Here is a 17,732-nt window from a genome sequence, read left to right on the forward strand (position 1 = left end):
AGGAGTTAGCTGGGAAAAAAAAAAAAAAAGCCATCTAAAGAGAACTTTGCATGCTGATTACTCTTGCCAGTTTCAGACCGTAAGGAGCATAGCATGTGTGTGCACCATGTAAGTTTCTAACTTGGTGTGATAACACAATTATTTATATATTTCAGGCCAGGTGGAATCTACTTCTAGAGTGGAATGTCCTTCCCCAAACATACAAACCTAGGCCATTTTCATTCCAGAGTTTGTGCCCTTAATCATTACACTATACTGCTGCTTTAGGGACACGTGATTGGTAACTGACTTGAGCTTCCAATGAATGCGAGTGATGATGATGGTGGCAACTTTGATGGGTATAAATCTACCACTTCACGGCTTGGACAAGTTATTTAATCAATTTCTGCCTTGGTTTCCCCACATGCAAAATGAAGAGAGTAATAATACCTATTATTGCCAGGATCAAATGAATATCAATGTCTCTAAAAGTGTTTAGAAGAATGCCTGCAGTATATGAAGCACTACATCAGTATTATTATTGCTGTTATTGTTATTATTGACTAAATACCAACTGTGGATAAAAAGAACTAGACATAGGTACTTATCAAAGGGTAACTGGTTCCTTAAGTAAGTAAAAGAAGTTAAATGCAACTGGTTAAGACCCAGCTTCCTCCATTAACTAGAAGCATGTGAAAGAAAATGGTAAAATGAGATTGTATCACAGCCAGCTGACTTAAATTTTGGTCTTCCCCAAATCAAAAATAAGGACTGACTGAACTTCTCTCAGGCATGAGAACAGAAAAAGAACACTGTTTTCAACTGGCTTCATCTTATCTTCCAGGTATTTAACCTCAGAACTTTTAAATAAAACCTCCTGCCAAATTGGCAACCTTGAGAAAAAATACGAAAGCTAGATTTGAGCATTACAGAGGAACAAAGGTGCAACATTTTCATCATGTTAAAGAAAAGATGCTCCAGGCTCGCAGAAGAGAAGTAAATAAATAAATAAATAAATAAATAAATAATAAATAAATAAATAAAATTAAAAATAAAAGGTACTGGCCGGGCCATGGTGGCTCACGTCCTATAATCCCAGCACTTTGTGAGGCCGAAGTGGGGCGGATCATGAGGGTCAGGGGTCCAGGCCATCCTGGGCTAAACAGTGAAACCCCGTCTCTACTAAAATACAAAAAATTAGCCAGCCATGGTGGCAGGCGCTTAGTCCCAGACTGCTACTGCTTGGGAGGCTGAGGCAGGAGAATGGCGTGAACCCAGGAGGCAGGAGCTTGCCAGTGAGCCGAGATCACACCACTGCACTCCAGCCTGGGATTACAGAAGATCTCAAAAGAAAAAAAAAAAAAAAAAAAAAAAAATTAAAAAAATGGAACCATGTTTTCTTTTGGTCTGTTTTATAAGTAAAGGTACTAATGAGACCAGATTTCCCTTGCTGGTGGACAGAAGGTCCACGTTTTAAAAAGGACTGGCTGGATGACAACTAGGAAATCTTGCTGGCAAGACAGCTTTCCATAGGCCGGAGCTGGCCCTGAGAAAGGTGCTAGTAAGGAGGGTAAACAGCCACAGGAATCAGAGCCAAAGGAAAAAAAAGCAAAATGTTGTAAAAGCCCTGCTGCCCTGCCCACACTCTTCTTTCCATTACCCTCCCTTTCCTTGTCCTGCCCCTTTCTCCTCCCCTCTGGTGTGCACCCACCAATGCATACCTTGTTGCCTCAAGGTCCCTTCCTGTATAAGAGAAAAAAACAGGGCCAGGGTGTGGTGTAGCACCCCCTGTGATCCCAGCGCTCTGGGAGGCTGAGGCAGGAAGGATCCTTTGCTGCCATGAAGTTCCCAGGCTTCAGTGAGCTATGATCAACTGCCACTCCAGCCTGGGTGGCAAGAGTGGAGACTCTGTCTTCAAAAACAGCCAAAAAAAGGAACAGAGGCCTGGCAACCGTTGGCCCACAACCATAAATCACAGCACTTTGGTGAGGCCGAGGGGGAGGAGCACTTGGAGGTCAGGAGTTTGAGACCAGCCTGGCCAAACATGCTGAAACCTCCGTCTCTACTAAAAATACAAAAATTAGCTGGGCGTGGTGGCGCATGCCTATAATCCCAGCTACTCGGGAGGCTGAGGCAGGAGAATTGCTTGAACCCAGGAGGCGGAGGTTGAATGAGCCAAGATAATGCCACCACATACCAGCCTGGCCAACATGGCGAAACCCCGTCTCTACTAAAAATACAAAAATTACCTGGGCGCAGTGGTGGGCGCCTGTAATCCCAGCCACCATTGCACTCCGGCCCGGGCTACAGAGTGAGACTCCATCTCAAAATAATAATAATAATAATAATAATAATAATAATAATACAAAATTAGCCAGGCATGGTGGCGGGTGCCTATAATCCCAGCTACTCGAGAGACTGAGGCAGGAGAATTGCTTGAACCCAGGAGGCGGCGGTTGCAGAGAGTCAAGATGGCACCACCGCACTCCAGCCTGGGAAACAGAGCAAGACTCTGTCTCAAAAACAAACAAACAAACAAAAACACTATAACATATATAATGAATTAAAACGAAGGAGGTGGTGGCAAATGGGAAGCCTTATCTCAGGATTCATTTTAAGGAAAATACAGGAAGATGCCGGGGTTATATTAGTAAGAGAGAAGAAAAGACTTTTTTCTCGGTAAGGCATTCTGGGACCTCAGACTGCATCCTTTGGAAGCATCTGTCCTGCTTCCCCGTGAAACTGGGCTGAGTTTCCCCCCAGCCACAGCTACCCAGAGTATAGGCCATGACGGGGCTTCCTAGGGGTCGGGGATGCGACAAGGCGGCACAACAGAGGGGCAGGCGACCAGCAGAAGAGTAGGATTTCTGTTTTTTGTGCTTGAGGAAGCATAAGTATCTCCCAAAGTAAAGTATATTAGGGAGAGAAGGACTAAACTGAATGAATCATAGTGCTGATTTGGGGGTAGAGCTGGTGGGGAGGGATGCCCTTGTGGTTAACCACATTTTACTGGGGTTTTTATTGATTGCAGTTGTATTGAAAGAGACATGACTCACACATACCATATTCAAAGCCACGTAAAGCACTGGGTTCTAATGGAATTTCAGTGTCTGAGAATGTCATGTACTATACTACAAAATGTGAAAAGTTAGGCTATCAACATAGATATCTATGTTTTGCTTCTGTCCTGTACCAGCTGAAGAGGAGGCTAATTTTTCTCTTTCCCTTTCATGTTAAGGCTGTGGCTAAGCACTTAAGAAATACACATTGTTCTAGGCATGCTAGGGACTGCTTCTCCTAAAAATTGGTTTCAACTGGGCACAGTGGCTCACGCCTGCAATCCCAGCACTTTAGGAGGATCCCTTGAGCCCAGGAGTTTGAGACCAGCCCAGGCAACAAAGCAAGACCTCATCTCTATAAAAAATTTTTTTTTAAATTAGCCAGGTGTGGTGGCATCATCTGTAGTCCCAGCTAACCTCCTAGGCTGAGGTGGGAGAGTCACTTGAACCCAGGAGGTCAAGGCTACAGTGAGCTATAATTATACTACTGCACTCCAGCCTGGGCAACAGAGCAAGACCGTGTCTCAAAATAAACAAAGCTGGTTTCATTAAGCAACCATCTTCCTATGTGTTCAGATTGAACTTTGCTTGTAAATGCCATTCCGCAGTTTTTAAATTTTTTGCTTTGTGCAGGGTAGTGTATACAAATGGCTCTCCACAAATAGGCTATAAGCTACTTGAGGGCAGGGATAATATAGTAATAACAATAAAAAGAATAAGCATAACAGCAGAAACAATGTTGCTAGCTATTGGGAACACACCAGCTATCAGGTACACACCTGGATTTATCCCACTTAGGTGGGGGATAAGAAACTGAGGCTTAAAGAGGGAACTTGCCCGGTGCTATGGAACTAGAAACAGTAACGCCTCCACTTAAACCTAGGTTGTATGGTCCTAGTACTCTCTGAGCTGTTGGTGATGCCTCTTCCAAGAGGGACTTATCCCTACCTATCTCATTTTTTATTCATCTCCATGATTCAGGCAAATTCTTAAGGCAGTATATGCCTGGTGAACTATAACTGAATTAAATAGAATAAAACAAAATTTTGTAGGTCATTGTTTCAGGAACCATCCAGGCAGAGCTTAGTGAGATGACAAGGAAGTGAGGTGGCTGACGTTCCGCCTGGTTGTAGAAATAGTTACTAACACACATTGTCCTTTCATGCAAGGTCTGATGCTCCAGCCCTCCTAACAAGATAAAGAATGTCATTCTGCCTTATTCACTTCTAACAATATTTTTAATTCTATTGTGTAAGAACACTTAATGGCAGATATACGCACTTAACACATTTTTAAGTGTACAATCTATTATTGTTGACTGTGGGTACAACGTTGTGCAACAGCTCTCTAGATCTTATTCATCTTGCTCAACTGAAAGTTTACCCCATTTATTAGTAACTCCTCATTTCCCCCTTGCCGCAGCCCCTGGCAACCACCATTCCTCCCTTTGATTCTATACATTCAACTTACGAATATAAATTATTGATATCCCATATTTTTTCTTCAACTTCTTACGTTCAGGGGTACATGTGCAGGATGTGCAGATTTGTTACATAGGTAAACGTGTGCCATGGTGGTTTGTTGCACAGATCATCCCATCACCTAGGTATTAAGGCCAGTATCCATTAGCTATTCTTCCTGATGCTCTCCCTCCTCTCCTGATATCCCATATTTTAAAATACTATCTCTAATATTGTCTTCCTCTCACAGAAATTGGTACCACTTTTCTTCTTTTCTAGACTTTGAAAAAAAAGCACTGGCTGTTCTCAATGTATGCTGACATGAAATTTAAAATATGGGCTAGAATTTCTATTTTTTCTATGGTTTTCAGAATAAGAAAGCAAAAATGTTAAAAGCTTCAATGATCACCTTAAAATGACTGACTGAATGAATGAAAGAATGATCATTTACTCAGCCTCTACCATGTGAAAACATTTTATACGTTAGATAATTTCTTCTTTTGAAGAATCATTAAGAAGTAATGTTGAGTTTTTTGTCTTTTTTTTTAATTAACTCTCATTTTAGGAAAAAAAAAAAAAAAAAAAAAAAAAAAAAAATAAAGTTCAAAAAGGGTAACTGACTTTCCCGATGTTACAGTCAGGATTTTACCCAGGTCCCCTGTATGCAAAGCATATGTTTTATTTCTACTCGATTGTAAGACTAACTGTCACACTCAAGAGTCACTGTTGGCTCATGTGTGAGTCACTTTCTTGCCTTATCAACAGCAGGTTGGGATAAAAAGAACCAAAGGTTGACATCTTCACAAAGTTTAAAGGAAGGGACCACCGTCTGTTATACAAAGCGAAAGAAACAGAGAGGCCCATTATATGAACTCGTCTGTCTAGACAGATGACTAAACAGGGGTCCCTCCAGGGTTAGACTTGAATTTCCTCCGTTCAGCCTGTTGGATATTTAGCAATAAAAAAAAATTTTTTTTGAACTGTTTAAAGGCTGTAGTACTAATCCAACCCCTCCTACACTACCCAGAGAGTAGTTTAAAAGTATTTCAGTGAAGTCTGCGTGTGTTAAAGTTTCAAGCAGAAATCAAATTGAGACAAAAAGAGCCCTAAAAATACTTGTGCTGTCTGGCTACAGACCCAAGAACACAAGCCTAAATGTCCCTTTATAACTCCAGTGACAGCAGTTTGAACTCACAGAGGGAGCAGGGTCTCATCCAGGTGTCCCTGTAGCAGGGGACATGAATGCATCCAAGTTGGGCTTCTCATCTTTCACATGGGCTGGCAAGCAACTTCTCTCCTGTTCCTTATGTGCCCTGGGGACAACAGAACTTTTTCTAACTTGTAATATGAAGAATGCTACTTCGAGTAAAGCAAAAGTCAGCTTCCTTTCATCAAGGCTGAGAGATATAAACAGAAGCTTGTGATGATAAGATTTTTAAAAAGCCTACTAATATTGCTATGTTTAGTGTACAGAAAGCTGCTTCTGGTAGGCAATTAGGAGTTGGTTAGCAGAACACAGGGGCCCTGTGGAGAAACTGGGAGCATAGCAATTGACTAAAATCACTCTCATTTCCCAAGAAGTCCTTAGCTATACGCAGGATGCTATTTCTGTTATGGTACACATATGCAAAAATTCATTCACTCTCTCAGTTAATAAATATTTATTGGATGCCTCAACTGTAACATTCCTTCATAAGTATGGGACCTATCAGGAATTGGCTATGGAATTTCCAGGATCCTGCCTATTGATAGGTGCTGGTACTATTCTAATCTTTTAACAGGCATTAGAGAATTAACACAGTCATTTAAGTAAGATGTATGTACTCTGCCAACAACAAAAGCAACAGCAAAACAGTTGTCCTATTCAGGGAACAAAATGAAAACACTGGAGTTTATGTTGCCCACTCTAATTATCACCCAGCCTAGACAAGAAAATAAGTGTAAGGATACACTCATCCTTCATATAAATTCATATAAGCTATTTTCATTCTTCTAATGGGAAACATGAAGGGCATGCATGAACTAAGTTCAGAGACCACTGCTTAATTCCAATACCAGTATGCAAGCCCTTGGGTTCCACTGCCTGCCTTGAACTTTCACAGGTTCTTAGGAAAAAAATACTGTATTTAAGAGAAAAAAAGAAACACACCCAGACATATCTTTTTTTCCTTTCATCAGAAGAGAATGATTCCCTGACACATACAGATGCATATGGTTCTCACTCAGAGGATTCTCCTTTTTAGACTTCTCATTCTTTAATCCACATTTTCCATATTTAAATCTAAATTTATCATCTTGGAGGAGTAATGAATAAGATGAGCTTTGGAGTCAGACAGCTGTGTGATCATAAGGAAATTAAACATGGTGTGACTAAACCTCAGTTTCCTTATTTATAAAACTTAGAATAATAATAGTGTTTATATATAGTGCTAATATGGAGATTAGCCCGGAGCCTAATATAACTATTCCATAACTGAAAGGTATTATTATTACTAATCATATTGTTATAAAAGATAGGATCCACTGCCCCCATCCATCAACATCACCACCCAAATAGATGTCTTTTCTTCATGCAGAAATTCATTCAAAACATAACATGTATATCTAGACAGAGCCACACAGTTTTATTAAAAGCTTTGTAAGCTCCCAAAATACAGGTTCTCAACTCCAGTTGCACATTAGAATCTCCTTGGAAACTTTTTTTTGAGACAGTTTTGCTATTATGGCCCAGGGTGGAGGGCAGTGGCGCGATCTCGGCTCACTGCAACCTCCGCCTCCCACATTCAAGCGATTCTCCTACCTCAGCCTCCCAAGTAGCTGGGACTACAGGGATGTGCCATGAGGCCTAACTAATTTTTTGTATTTTTAGTAGAGACGGGGTTTCTCCATGGTGGTCAGGCTGGTCTTGAACTCCCGACCTCAGGTGATCCGCCCGCTTCATTCTCTCAAAGTGCTGGGATTATAGGCATGAGCCACTGTGCCCAGCCGGGAAACTTTTTAAAACTAAAGACACCAAGTCCCACTCCAGACCAACGGAATCAGAATTTCTAGAGGTGGACTCTGGCCTGAGTAATGTAAGTAATATGTTAAGTGCTCCCCAGGTGATTCTGATACATAGTGAAGTTGAGAATGTCTGCACTACAGCTACCAAACAGAAACATCAGCCTTGACTGTCGAAGGTCCCAACAAACAACCTAAGTGCTTGGATATCCCAAGTCCAAGTCTTTGCCATGGTACCAGTGCACCATGTAGTAGGTTAGCTATTCTTGGTGCTTCACCTGTTTCATTTCTGAAAAACAATCTGCTCTCTTCCTAACAATAACACTAGAGTTAATGATCCTTGAAGTCCTAGTGACCACAGTTCCACAGGGAGTTACCTTCCTGGTCTCCTGAGTATAGACAATGGACAAGGTATGCAGCAGTCTTGGGAAAACAAGCAACACAGACCAGGAAAACAGAGAAGCAACCCCTGCTGCCACTGTGAACACATAAGAAGTCAGCTCCACTTCAGAGCAAAGATACAATCCAGCTGAATATTAGAAAAATATGGTCTGACCATTTAGATTTCAGAGGGATCCAAAACCAATTTAGACTCCAGTCGGTCGACAAAGTTCACATTCAGCAAAACAGCTCCAGCAGTTGCATCATACACACAACAGGGCAATTCAGAAATACAGATGTCCAGCCATGTGCAAAACAATGCTTTCATTTTTTTTTTTTCTCTTTCCCACCACTGACCCCGAGAACAGGCTGGAAAAGCTCAGCATCTGTTGCTACTAATAATAGGCTGTGGGGATAATTATTTATGAACTTGCAAGCACTGAGCTACCTAGCATGCTCAGGGGCGGTCAGAGCAGATCACTGTCACTGTGCTGAGGGTTCCACAGCAGATGCCCCATGCCAGGCAGGGTTACTTTCCAGTTTGCTCACTGGAAACAACAGGTAGGAGCATGACTCTAAACAATCAACCTGGTGGGTCATTCTCAAGAGACTAAGGTTCAAGTTATAGATGGGGTTCTAGGGAACTACACGGTATACAATGTTTAAGATGGCATGGAACTCTCACAAGAGAGATAAGAAACAGGAAAGCCACGCTCCTTCTGGCAAACAGCTAAACATCTACAGACCCTCATGGAAACTCACCCTGAAATCTTATTGTGGACAACATCTACTAGACACTGTTAGACATACCAGGACCAGAGTGACAATCTAGGACCTAAGGCTAAAAGATATCCCTGCATGCTTTGGAGGTAAGCCTGAGTTTCCGAGTTTGTCGGACATACATAAACTCCATATAATGTATCAGGACTTGCTTTAGAAACCTGGTACTGCCAACAGGGCCTTTTAAAACAGATAAACTTATCCTGCTTGGAGGAGAATGGCATTAATGAAAATTGAGGGAAATAACATGCATGTCTTATAAAACCAACCAAGTATGCAGTACATATTCATATTTCAATAAAGTGCTCCATATTCCCACAGATACAGCAATAGTGTGGATCCAATCATGTCATATCCACAAAATAGAAAGTTTTTCTTTTCTGTTTTTAAATTAATTAATTAATTTATTTATCTATTTTTATTTTATTTTATTTTATTGAGACAGGGTCTCCCCTCTGTCACCCAGGCTGGAATGCAGTGGTGTGATCTTGGCTCACTGCAACTTCCACCTCCCGGGATCAAGTGACCCTCCCAACTCAGTCTCCTGAATAGCTGGGACCACAGGCACGTGCCACAGTAGGCCCGGCTATTTTTTATGATTTTGGTAAAGATGGGGTTTCATCATGTTGCCCAGGCTGGTTTCAAACTCCTGGGCTCAAGTATTCCTCCCACAGGGCCTCCCAAAGAGCTGGGATTACAGGCGTGAGCCACCACACCCAGTCAGAAAGTTTTTTAAAGTGGGTGAAACATCTCTCTGTTCCCCAACTCCTCCACCTCTACAGATACTGTGGTAGACTGTATCATTTGTTCAAAATGCTGGCTGTCCCTCTCCCCCAGGCCCATCCCCACAGCCTCTCTCCCTTGTACCCAATTCCTACTCTACTGAAATCATGTGTGGCCATGTGACCTGCTTTGGCCAATGGAATGTGGGTAAAGACAACTGCCACATCTCCTGGTTCTGCCATAAGGTCAGCATGCCCGGGTTAGGGGCTGCTCCCTAAGCCCTGGTCCTGGAATAAAGAGTTCATGGAACAGAGCCACAGCCATCCCACAAGGCCATCTATATGAACATGGGAGAAACCTGTGCTGTTTATCACTCACTGAGATTGAGAGAAAAGCTCTAGACAGTGACCCTGAGCTTATAAAACAATGCCAAATTCCAGAGTCCCAGTATACCACATCATCACATGGTTATTTACATACAATAGGTCCATTATGTCTTCTTAATATATCAACTTTGAATAACAAATACTTGATGTAACCATATTGTCCTATTCTCTAGTCTCAGTATTTCAAAGTTGTTTCCTTGTAAGAATACATCAATTTTTTCAAAGACCACACTAAGCATTTCTTGGTTTTCATGACTCATTAAGACAGTAGCCATGCAAACTCACAGAGAAAGAAATTACATGAAGGGGCAAATCTCCTTCCAGAAAACATAAACAGTTTTCTATTGCTGCTTGATTACTACCAAGCTACAATCTCAAAGGTCATCTTTCAAGAGGTAAATACCATCTCCCCCAATAAGGCTTCCTTCACCACTTGGCCAAGTTGCACAATTCTTTTTCTGGCCTCTAAGATGCTTTCCTTGTAATTAACCACAGGGTTGGCTTTTTGTTTCTGTTTGGTTGGTTTGGTCCGCCTGACTTCCTCACTAAATGCAGGCTCCCTGAGGACAGGATCTATGCAGTTTTCTTACATCTATCACCTGGCACACAGTAGGCTTAATTGATGCTTCTTGTACAGATGGATGAAGAAATAAAATCAGCAACCCAGTGTGAAGTCTTCCTGTTCAAAACTTAAGAATTAGAAAGCAAACTTTAGTCCAACAGAAATTCTTTTTGACTGATAAGAGACATAGTTTTACAAATTCTCTGGCTTATGACCTCAGTTCAAAGTTTAGGTAAAAGCCCTTCTATTACATGCACAGAGCACAGCTGGACAGATCCAAAGAAGGATCCTTCCAAGCTTGACTTTCTATTTCACACCGGAAAAGGTAGTTTGACATTCTCCTAGGCCAAAGTATGGTCAGCTATGGGTACAGTGTCACATGTCCCTGGCCATGATGTCAAAGAAGGCCATGACTAGGCCTCACTGCAAGTATGAACTCCAGTAGCTGCCATTCCACATGGGTGAGCACAAGTTGGGAGACCCAAGGGATTATTTTCACACACAGAAGGCTGCAGAACTGATTTCTCCTCAGAAAGGAAGGGGGTGAGTTGCCAATAACTAAGGACTATTAACTAAAAACCATCAAACAGAAACATATTTCCTAAATACAAAATCCACTATAGCCTGCCTATCAAACTATTTGGTAAAGAAAAAACTCAGCATAAGGCACGTCTGTTTGAGATTCTTGCTATAGAAGTACAGTTGCAAAGTGCCATCCTGATGTATCACAAAGACCTCCTCACTGAATTTCCTACTTCCACCTTGGCCATTCTACATACCATTCTTTTTCTTTCTTTTTTTTTCTGAGACGGAGTCTTGCTCTGTTGCCCAGGCTGGAGTGAAGTGGCATGATCTTGGCTTACTGCAACCTCCACCTCCGGAGTTCAAGTGATTCTCCTGTCTCAGCCTCCTGAGTAGCTGGGAATATAGACGCCCGCCACCACACCCAGCTAATTTTTGTATTTTTAGTAGAGACGGTTTCACCATGTTGGCCAGGATGGTCTCGATCTCTTGATCTCATGATCCTCCTGCCTCAGCCTCCCGAAGTGCTGGGATTGCAGGTGTGAGCCACCGCAACTGGCCTGACATAACATTCTTAACAGCCACATGGCCCTTTGGCTAAAACCATTCTTCTCTCCCTTTTAGTCAGAGGAAAAGCCACATACTTGATGATGGCCTACAAGGCCCCACATCACTTACCCCTCGTTATCTCTCTAATCTCTCCCTAGGATCCTTTTCACAATCCTTGAACATGCCACAACAGAACCAGCTATTCCGTCTGTCAGAATAGATCAGAATAGAAGGCCCTTCCCTAGCTAGTCCCAGATTACTCTTTAACCTCCTTCAAGTGTCTGCTTACACACACTGCCTTCCTAACAAATGCATCCATGCCCAGCTTATATAAAATTGCACCTCATCTCCTCATCCCCATGACCAACCTCTACTTCCCCTGCAAAACATTTATCCAATTCTAAATTCTTATTTCATCTTTATTATTAATTATCTATCTTATGCCACCAGAATGTAAGCTCCCCAAGGACAAGGATTTTTGCTATTCAGTTCACTAGCAGCTAGACTGCTGTCTGACACAAGTAAATACTCAATAAATACAGCTGAATAGGCTGGGCACGGTTGCTCATGACTGTAATCCCAGCATTTTGGGAGGCCAAAGAGGGTGGATCACCTGAGTTAGGAGTTTGAGACCAGTGGGGCCACAATGGTGAAACCCCCTCTCTACTAAAAATAGAAAAATTAGCCGGGTGTGGTGGTGTGTGCCTGTAATCCCAGCTACTCAGGAGGTTGAGGCAGGAGAATTGCTTGAACCCGGGTGGTGGAGGTCGCAGTGAGCCGAGATCACGCCACTGTACTCCAGCCTGGGCAACTAGAGTGAAACTCCATCTCAAAATAAAATAAAGTACAATAAATACAGTTGAATGAACTAATACATCATAAGAATGTCCTCTCTTCGGCCAGGCACGGTGGCTCATGCCTGTGATTCCAGCACTTTGGGAGGCAGAGGCAGGCGGATCACAAAGTCAAGAGATTGAGACCATCCTGGCCAAGATGATGAAACTCTGTCGCTACTAAAAATACAAAAATTAGCTGGGCGTGGTGGCATGCACCTGTAGTCCCAGCTACTCAGGAGGCTGAGGCAAGAGAATTGCTTGAACCCAGGAGGCGGAGGTTGCAGAAAGCTGACATGGGCCACTGACTTCTAGCCTGGTGACAGAGTAAGGAGCGAGACTCCATCTCAAAAAGAAGAAGAAAAAAATGAATGTCCTCTCTTCACTTTTCTCTTCCAATGGTCTCTATGCATTTGACATTTATCTTAAAATTATATCTATATTTGTAGTTAATGTACAGCTCTTTTAACTGAAGACTTATGCGGGAAGTAAAATGAATACTATCAAGTCATTCTTCTCACACTTCAATAGCGATGTGGGCTATTTAGTGATGCAGACCACATACGAGAACTGGATATTTCTGTAAATAGTTCAGTAGCCAAAAAATCTACAGTAGTTATAGAATATCCATACTGTACAGTTGGCTTCAAAGTATTAGGTGGTTCAAAAACATCAGAATACCAGGAGGTACAGGGTTGCACAAAGAAAATACCAGGTGATTTATCATTAACTTTGCTTCTTAATAGGTTGGTAAGATTCTTGCCTGCTGTAATGCCTCTGGTTGAACAAAACCATTTGGAAAGAGAACCCTGCAGTTACCCAAAGCTGAGTTTGGCTGAGATAGTAAAGTTTACATTCTATTGTTTGCTAGGTCCTTACCCCATGGAATGTCTCAGAACAGGATTCAGGCCATCAAGAGGTCAGCAGTGCTCTGGCCAAACGCTACCTCAGGGAATTACACATTACCTTATACATGATATGTGCCACTTATGCATTAAACACTAGCTTTGAAAGTCCCTTCCCCACTCCACAGTTGCCCAGTTGAAGGCATCTGAGTGCAGAAATTCACTCCCATACATAACTTCCAAACTAGGCATCCAACACCCACCCACATGATTAATTTACTTCTTTGCATACTTGTTCCTCTATGAAGAACAGTGAGCAGAGGGTATGTGTGATACTATTAATAACTACCTCAATATTTGCATTCATTTGGGAAAATGGAAAGCACATGGCAAAAACTCCACAGGGGCTGTAGGTTCAGGGTCACACTTGAAGGACCAGCTGATCAAACAGAGAGTCCACTGGATCTGAATCCGTCCATGTGGTAGGACTGAGTAAACAGATGTGCATAATCAGAGCATCCTTTGACTTGAGCAGCTGCAAACTTTAGTGAGGTCAGAAGCACCTGCAGTGCCTGTTTAAAATGTGCAGAGTCCTCAGCTCCACCCACCCCAGTGATTCTGACTCGGCAGCTCTGAAATGGGGCCAAGGAATCTAATGGATGTCCCAGGAGACAGAAATGCAGATCACACTTTAAGAAACACCACCTCGGGTCAGGCACAGTGGCTCCTATCTTATAATCCCTGCACTTCAGAAGGCTGAGGCAGGAGGATTGTGTGAGGTCAGAAGTTTGAGCCCAGCCTAGGTAATATAGTAAAACCCCGTCTCTGAAAAAAAAAAAAAAAAAAAATTTTTTTAAATTAGCCAGTGCGGTGGTGCACACTTGTAGTCCTAGCTACTCAGGAGACTGGGGTGGGAGGATTGCTTGAGCTCAGGAGTTAGAGGTTACAGTGAGCTATAATCATGCTATCACACTCCAGCCTGGACTACAGAGAGAAAGACCTTGTCTCTGTCTCTAAAAAAGAGAGAGAGAGAGAAACACTTTAAATCTTAATCAAGTTACTTAAAAGCCTCTTAGTAAATACGTTTTTTAAAAAAATTATATTTGCCTTCATGACTATTAATCCATTCCTTCATAGAGAAACTTATCTCTACTGTTATGTCTTAATAGGAAAAAACCTTTAGGCAAGCTAACCGTATCTTAACCAATATTATTGGGGATAATAAGCTTGAAAAGAGAAAACTGATTTCGCAGTCACATGGGCTGTGAGGAGCATAGACTATTTTCTCCTTCAGGATATTTAATTTAAAGCTGATGCAGCACCAGAACTGCCAGTCCAATTGTCAGTGTCAGAACACGTCGTTATCAACAACACCCAGGTTAGAGAGTGAGAAAAGCAAGAGGCGCCACAGGCCTCACGCTCCCTTCAGCCGCTCCCAACATCTCCTTGGAATGGAGAGGCGGTTCACTCAAGGTGACAGGGATGGCCCTGGAGCTGCTTGGCACCGGCCAACTTCACTTAACGAGTGTTCAGAATCACACTCAGCATGGAGAAATTCACCCTGACCCTGGATGCCTGCCCCCTGGCATACGCTCACTTACATTTTTACTCAATTACTATTTCTAAGAACAGAGACAAAAAAAAATGCAGAGCCCCACAGCTCAGCAGCCTTGCATGAAGGTCTGAAAGGGGTCTGCAGGGTTTTTCCAGAGCCTGCGAGCTGCGCAAGGTGGAAAAGCCTCCCACTGTATGGGAATCTATGTGGAGCTTGCGCCCCGTCTCCCCTTCCACACCCTCAGACACTCCTGATTTTCCCTGACTCGCTGAGGAGCAGGGTGGGTTTCCAATGTTTTTTTCACCAAAGGAAGAGAGAAGCTCGCAGAAATTAAGTGACCGAAAATAACCCCAAGTGAGGAGTGTCTGAGAAGAAAAACTGCCCAAAAAACCAGGGTAGGCCTCTCACTTTGTTTACTATGGGAGGAAAAGATGAAAAGGAAATTAATCCCAAGTAGTAGGCAAGAAAGTTACAAAATTAACAGGACAGGATTCCAAAGGAAAAGCCAAAGAAATGGGGAAAAGTTTGGGGTCTCTGTGTATGGTGGCATCCAGGCCAGACCTGAATTCAGATTTTGGCTCTGTCACTAGCCAGCTCTGCGACCAAAGACAAGCTGTTTACCTCTCCAAACCACAATTTCCTAAAAAATGGGGATCGTCATTCTGGCCCTCCCTGACCAACCAATGTGGGGAAAATTAGGATGATGTGCTTTAAGTACCAGGGACATAGTGGGTATTCAACAAATGTTTTCCTTCTCTCATTCCCTCCCGTTTTCCTTTCCAAATCCAAATAGCCAGTTAGCCTGGGGCTGGGGGTGGGGGGAGGGGGAGCGGGGGAAGTCCAGATGTTTAACTCCTTGGTTTAGCTAGTGAAATAAAATTAGAATTCTAGAGTATAAAACAAAACATAATGACTCACAAAAGGGAGCTTTAAAGGCATGATTAAACTTTTCACTCTTTTTATTCACATTGCAGCTTCTAGCCACTTTGAGGCTTTCTGTACTAAAATCAATGTATATTCTCAACAGAATAAGTTCTTTTTTAGGAAACCCCAGCTTAGGCCACTGTAAATAAACTATACTGATTTCTAAGCAACAATGTGTAGGCATGATACATTGCAGAATAGGGTATCCAGTGACCTAGGCTTTTCCTAGGATAATAAAAACATTTCTTTTGTCTCTAGCCGGGACCTCCACCCACATTTAGAATCAACATAATCCAAACCTTCTCAGGGCCTCAAAAATATGCAGTGAACCAGTGCGACGATTGCAAGTCTGTTTCCTTTTTTCTTGAGCATGGTTCAGGGATAACTTTAGCCACTGAATTCCTTGAGTGTCGGGATCGCCCAAGCTCTATTCTTTGCTGTGGACTCATTGTCCAGTATATAGTAAGCATTCAATAAATGGCTGAATTAATCAGTGTTCCCAATGGGAAAGGAGTGAAGACCTCTGGCTTTTGTACCCCTCAGCCTAACACCTGGTGCTGGCTCTGGGGAGCCTGCACCTGCTCTGAGGGTCAGGGTTAAGCAGTTTGAGCAAGTGGCAAGCTCACAGGTCCCGTTAACTGAGGGCCTTACCCATGACAATCCATTTCCTCATGCAACCCAGTCATGTCAGTACAAAGGCCACAGATAATCAGCAGCGTAACTCCCCCACAGGTCTCCCTGTAGAGCAGGGGCGTCCAATCTTTCGGCTTCCCTGGGTCACACTGGAGAAAGAAGAATTGTCTTGGGCCACACATAAAATAGACCAACACTAACGATAGCTGAGAAGCTTTAAAACAATTGCAAAAAAAAAAAAAACCGCATAATTTCTTAAGAAAGTTTACAAATTTGTGTTGGGCCGCATTCAAGGCCATCCTGGGCTGCATGCAGGCCGAGAGTTGGACAAGCTTGCTCTAGAACCTTAAAGGAGAGAAAATCTCCTTTCAACTTTGGTTCAGGACAAGAAACATTAATTGAGCAACTACTACGTGTCAAGAACAAGAACACGGATACAAATAAGATATTAAAAAAGAACATCCTCTTGACATTCAGGCTATGCTGTCCAACCCTCCAGAAAGTGGCCTCCATGGGGATCAGAAAAGGTGTATGACAAATCACTCTGTGACCCCTGGAACACATATCTCATCCCCACAAGTCATTCTTTTACATGCTGAAATATAGTCATTGTACTACTTCAAAGTTATTCATCAGTTTTTCTCATGTAAACTCTTACTAAAAAAAATTCTAGGCACCTTAGTGATCGCTTAACTACAAGGCTGCATTTCAGAATCTCATCTTGCCCCTGGCAAGTTCCCCACAGAAGACAAACACTAAAGATGGATTTGATATAACTATGTCAAACGAGGAATAAAGCAGACAAGTGTACTCACCAAGGTACCCACAGAGCACCTGGGACTGTCTGGAGCACAAGCTGCCCACTGAGCCAGAGGGTGTTGTAACAACTGGGCAGACAGCTAGGAGTTTTAAAAAGCACAGTCATTAGCTATTTTACTGAAGAGATGCCTGGCACAGAACTATACAAAGATTCAAGTAGAAGAGGGACTCATTGAATGTTCTTATCATTTCCCCAGATATAAGGTCCCTGCTACCTGGGGCCAGGGGATTAGACACTGAGGATCTAAGGAGGGTTCCAGATTCTAGTCCCAGATCTTCTGACATCCCTTAACCAGCAGTCAGACTCCTGAATTCAGTTTTCCCTTTAGCATGTTCTAATGTTAAAATAACAGCATACAATTTATAACTGAAACAGTAAAATAAATACCTTGATTTATATTAAAGATGAATAAGAAAGGCTTTGACCTCCTTTGACAAAAGACAGCCTACCTATTAAGAATAAAACTTTGGTTTTCATTTGGCTGGCCTAGATTCAGTGTTCTTAAAACCACCTGTCATCATTTCTAACCTGCATGTGAAAACTCCTTCTTGAATCAGTCAAAACTACAAGTGAATATTGGTTTGGGGCTACTTACCTACAGTTTAAAAAGCTAGAGCTCTCTGAAATGGACTAAACACATCTTCCACGACAGTTATTACATCTGGAAAATTTGAACTTCGCTTTCTTTAAAGTAAGAGCAACCCAATTTGTATTTTGCCCA

At 42.4% G+C, this 17,732-nt stretch overlaps 1 protein-coding gene across 3 annotated transcripts in view; it reads right to left on the reverse strand.

Annotated features, from left to right (window-relative positions):
- Nucleotides 1-17,732, reverse strand: part of TGFB2 (transforming growth factor beta 2) — a 97,722-nt gene that overhangs the window by 62,887 nt on the left and 17,103 nt on the right. For 2 of the 3 annotated variants that reach the window (XR_001885089.1, XM_017870017.1), the window contains exon 2: nucleotides 17,007-17,090. The exons of the other annotated variant lie outside the window; for it this stretch is intronic. Coding sequence is in view for 1 of the 2 variants with exons in the window: in XM_017870017.1 (XP_017725506.1) it covers nucleotides 17,007-17,090 (84 nt within the window). In the remaining variant the exon portion in view is untranslated. The remainder of the gene's footprint in view (nucleotides 1-17,006; nucleotides 17,091-17,732) is intronic. 3 annotated transcript variants of the gene reach the window in all.

This window comes from Rhinopithecus bieti, unplaced genomic scaffold, assembly GCF_001698545.2.
Source record: "Rhinopithecus bieti isolate Rb0 unplaced genomic scaffold, ASM169854v2 scaffold_1673, whole genome shotgun sequence".
NCBI classification, from domain to species: Eukaryota; Metazoa; Chordata; class Mammalia; order Primates; family Cercopithecidae; genus Rhinopithecus; species Rhinopithecus bieti.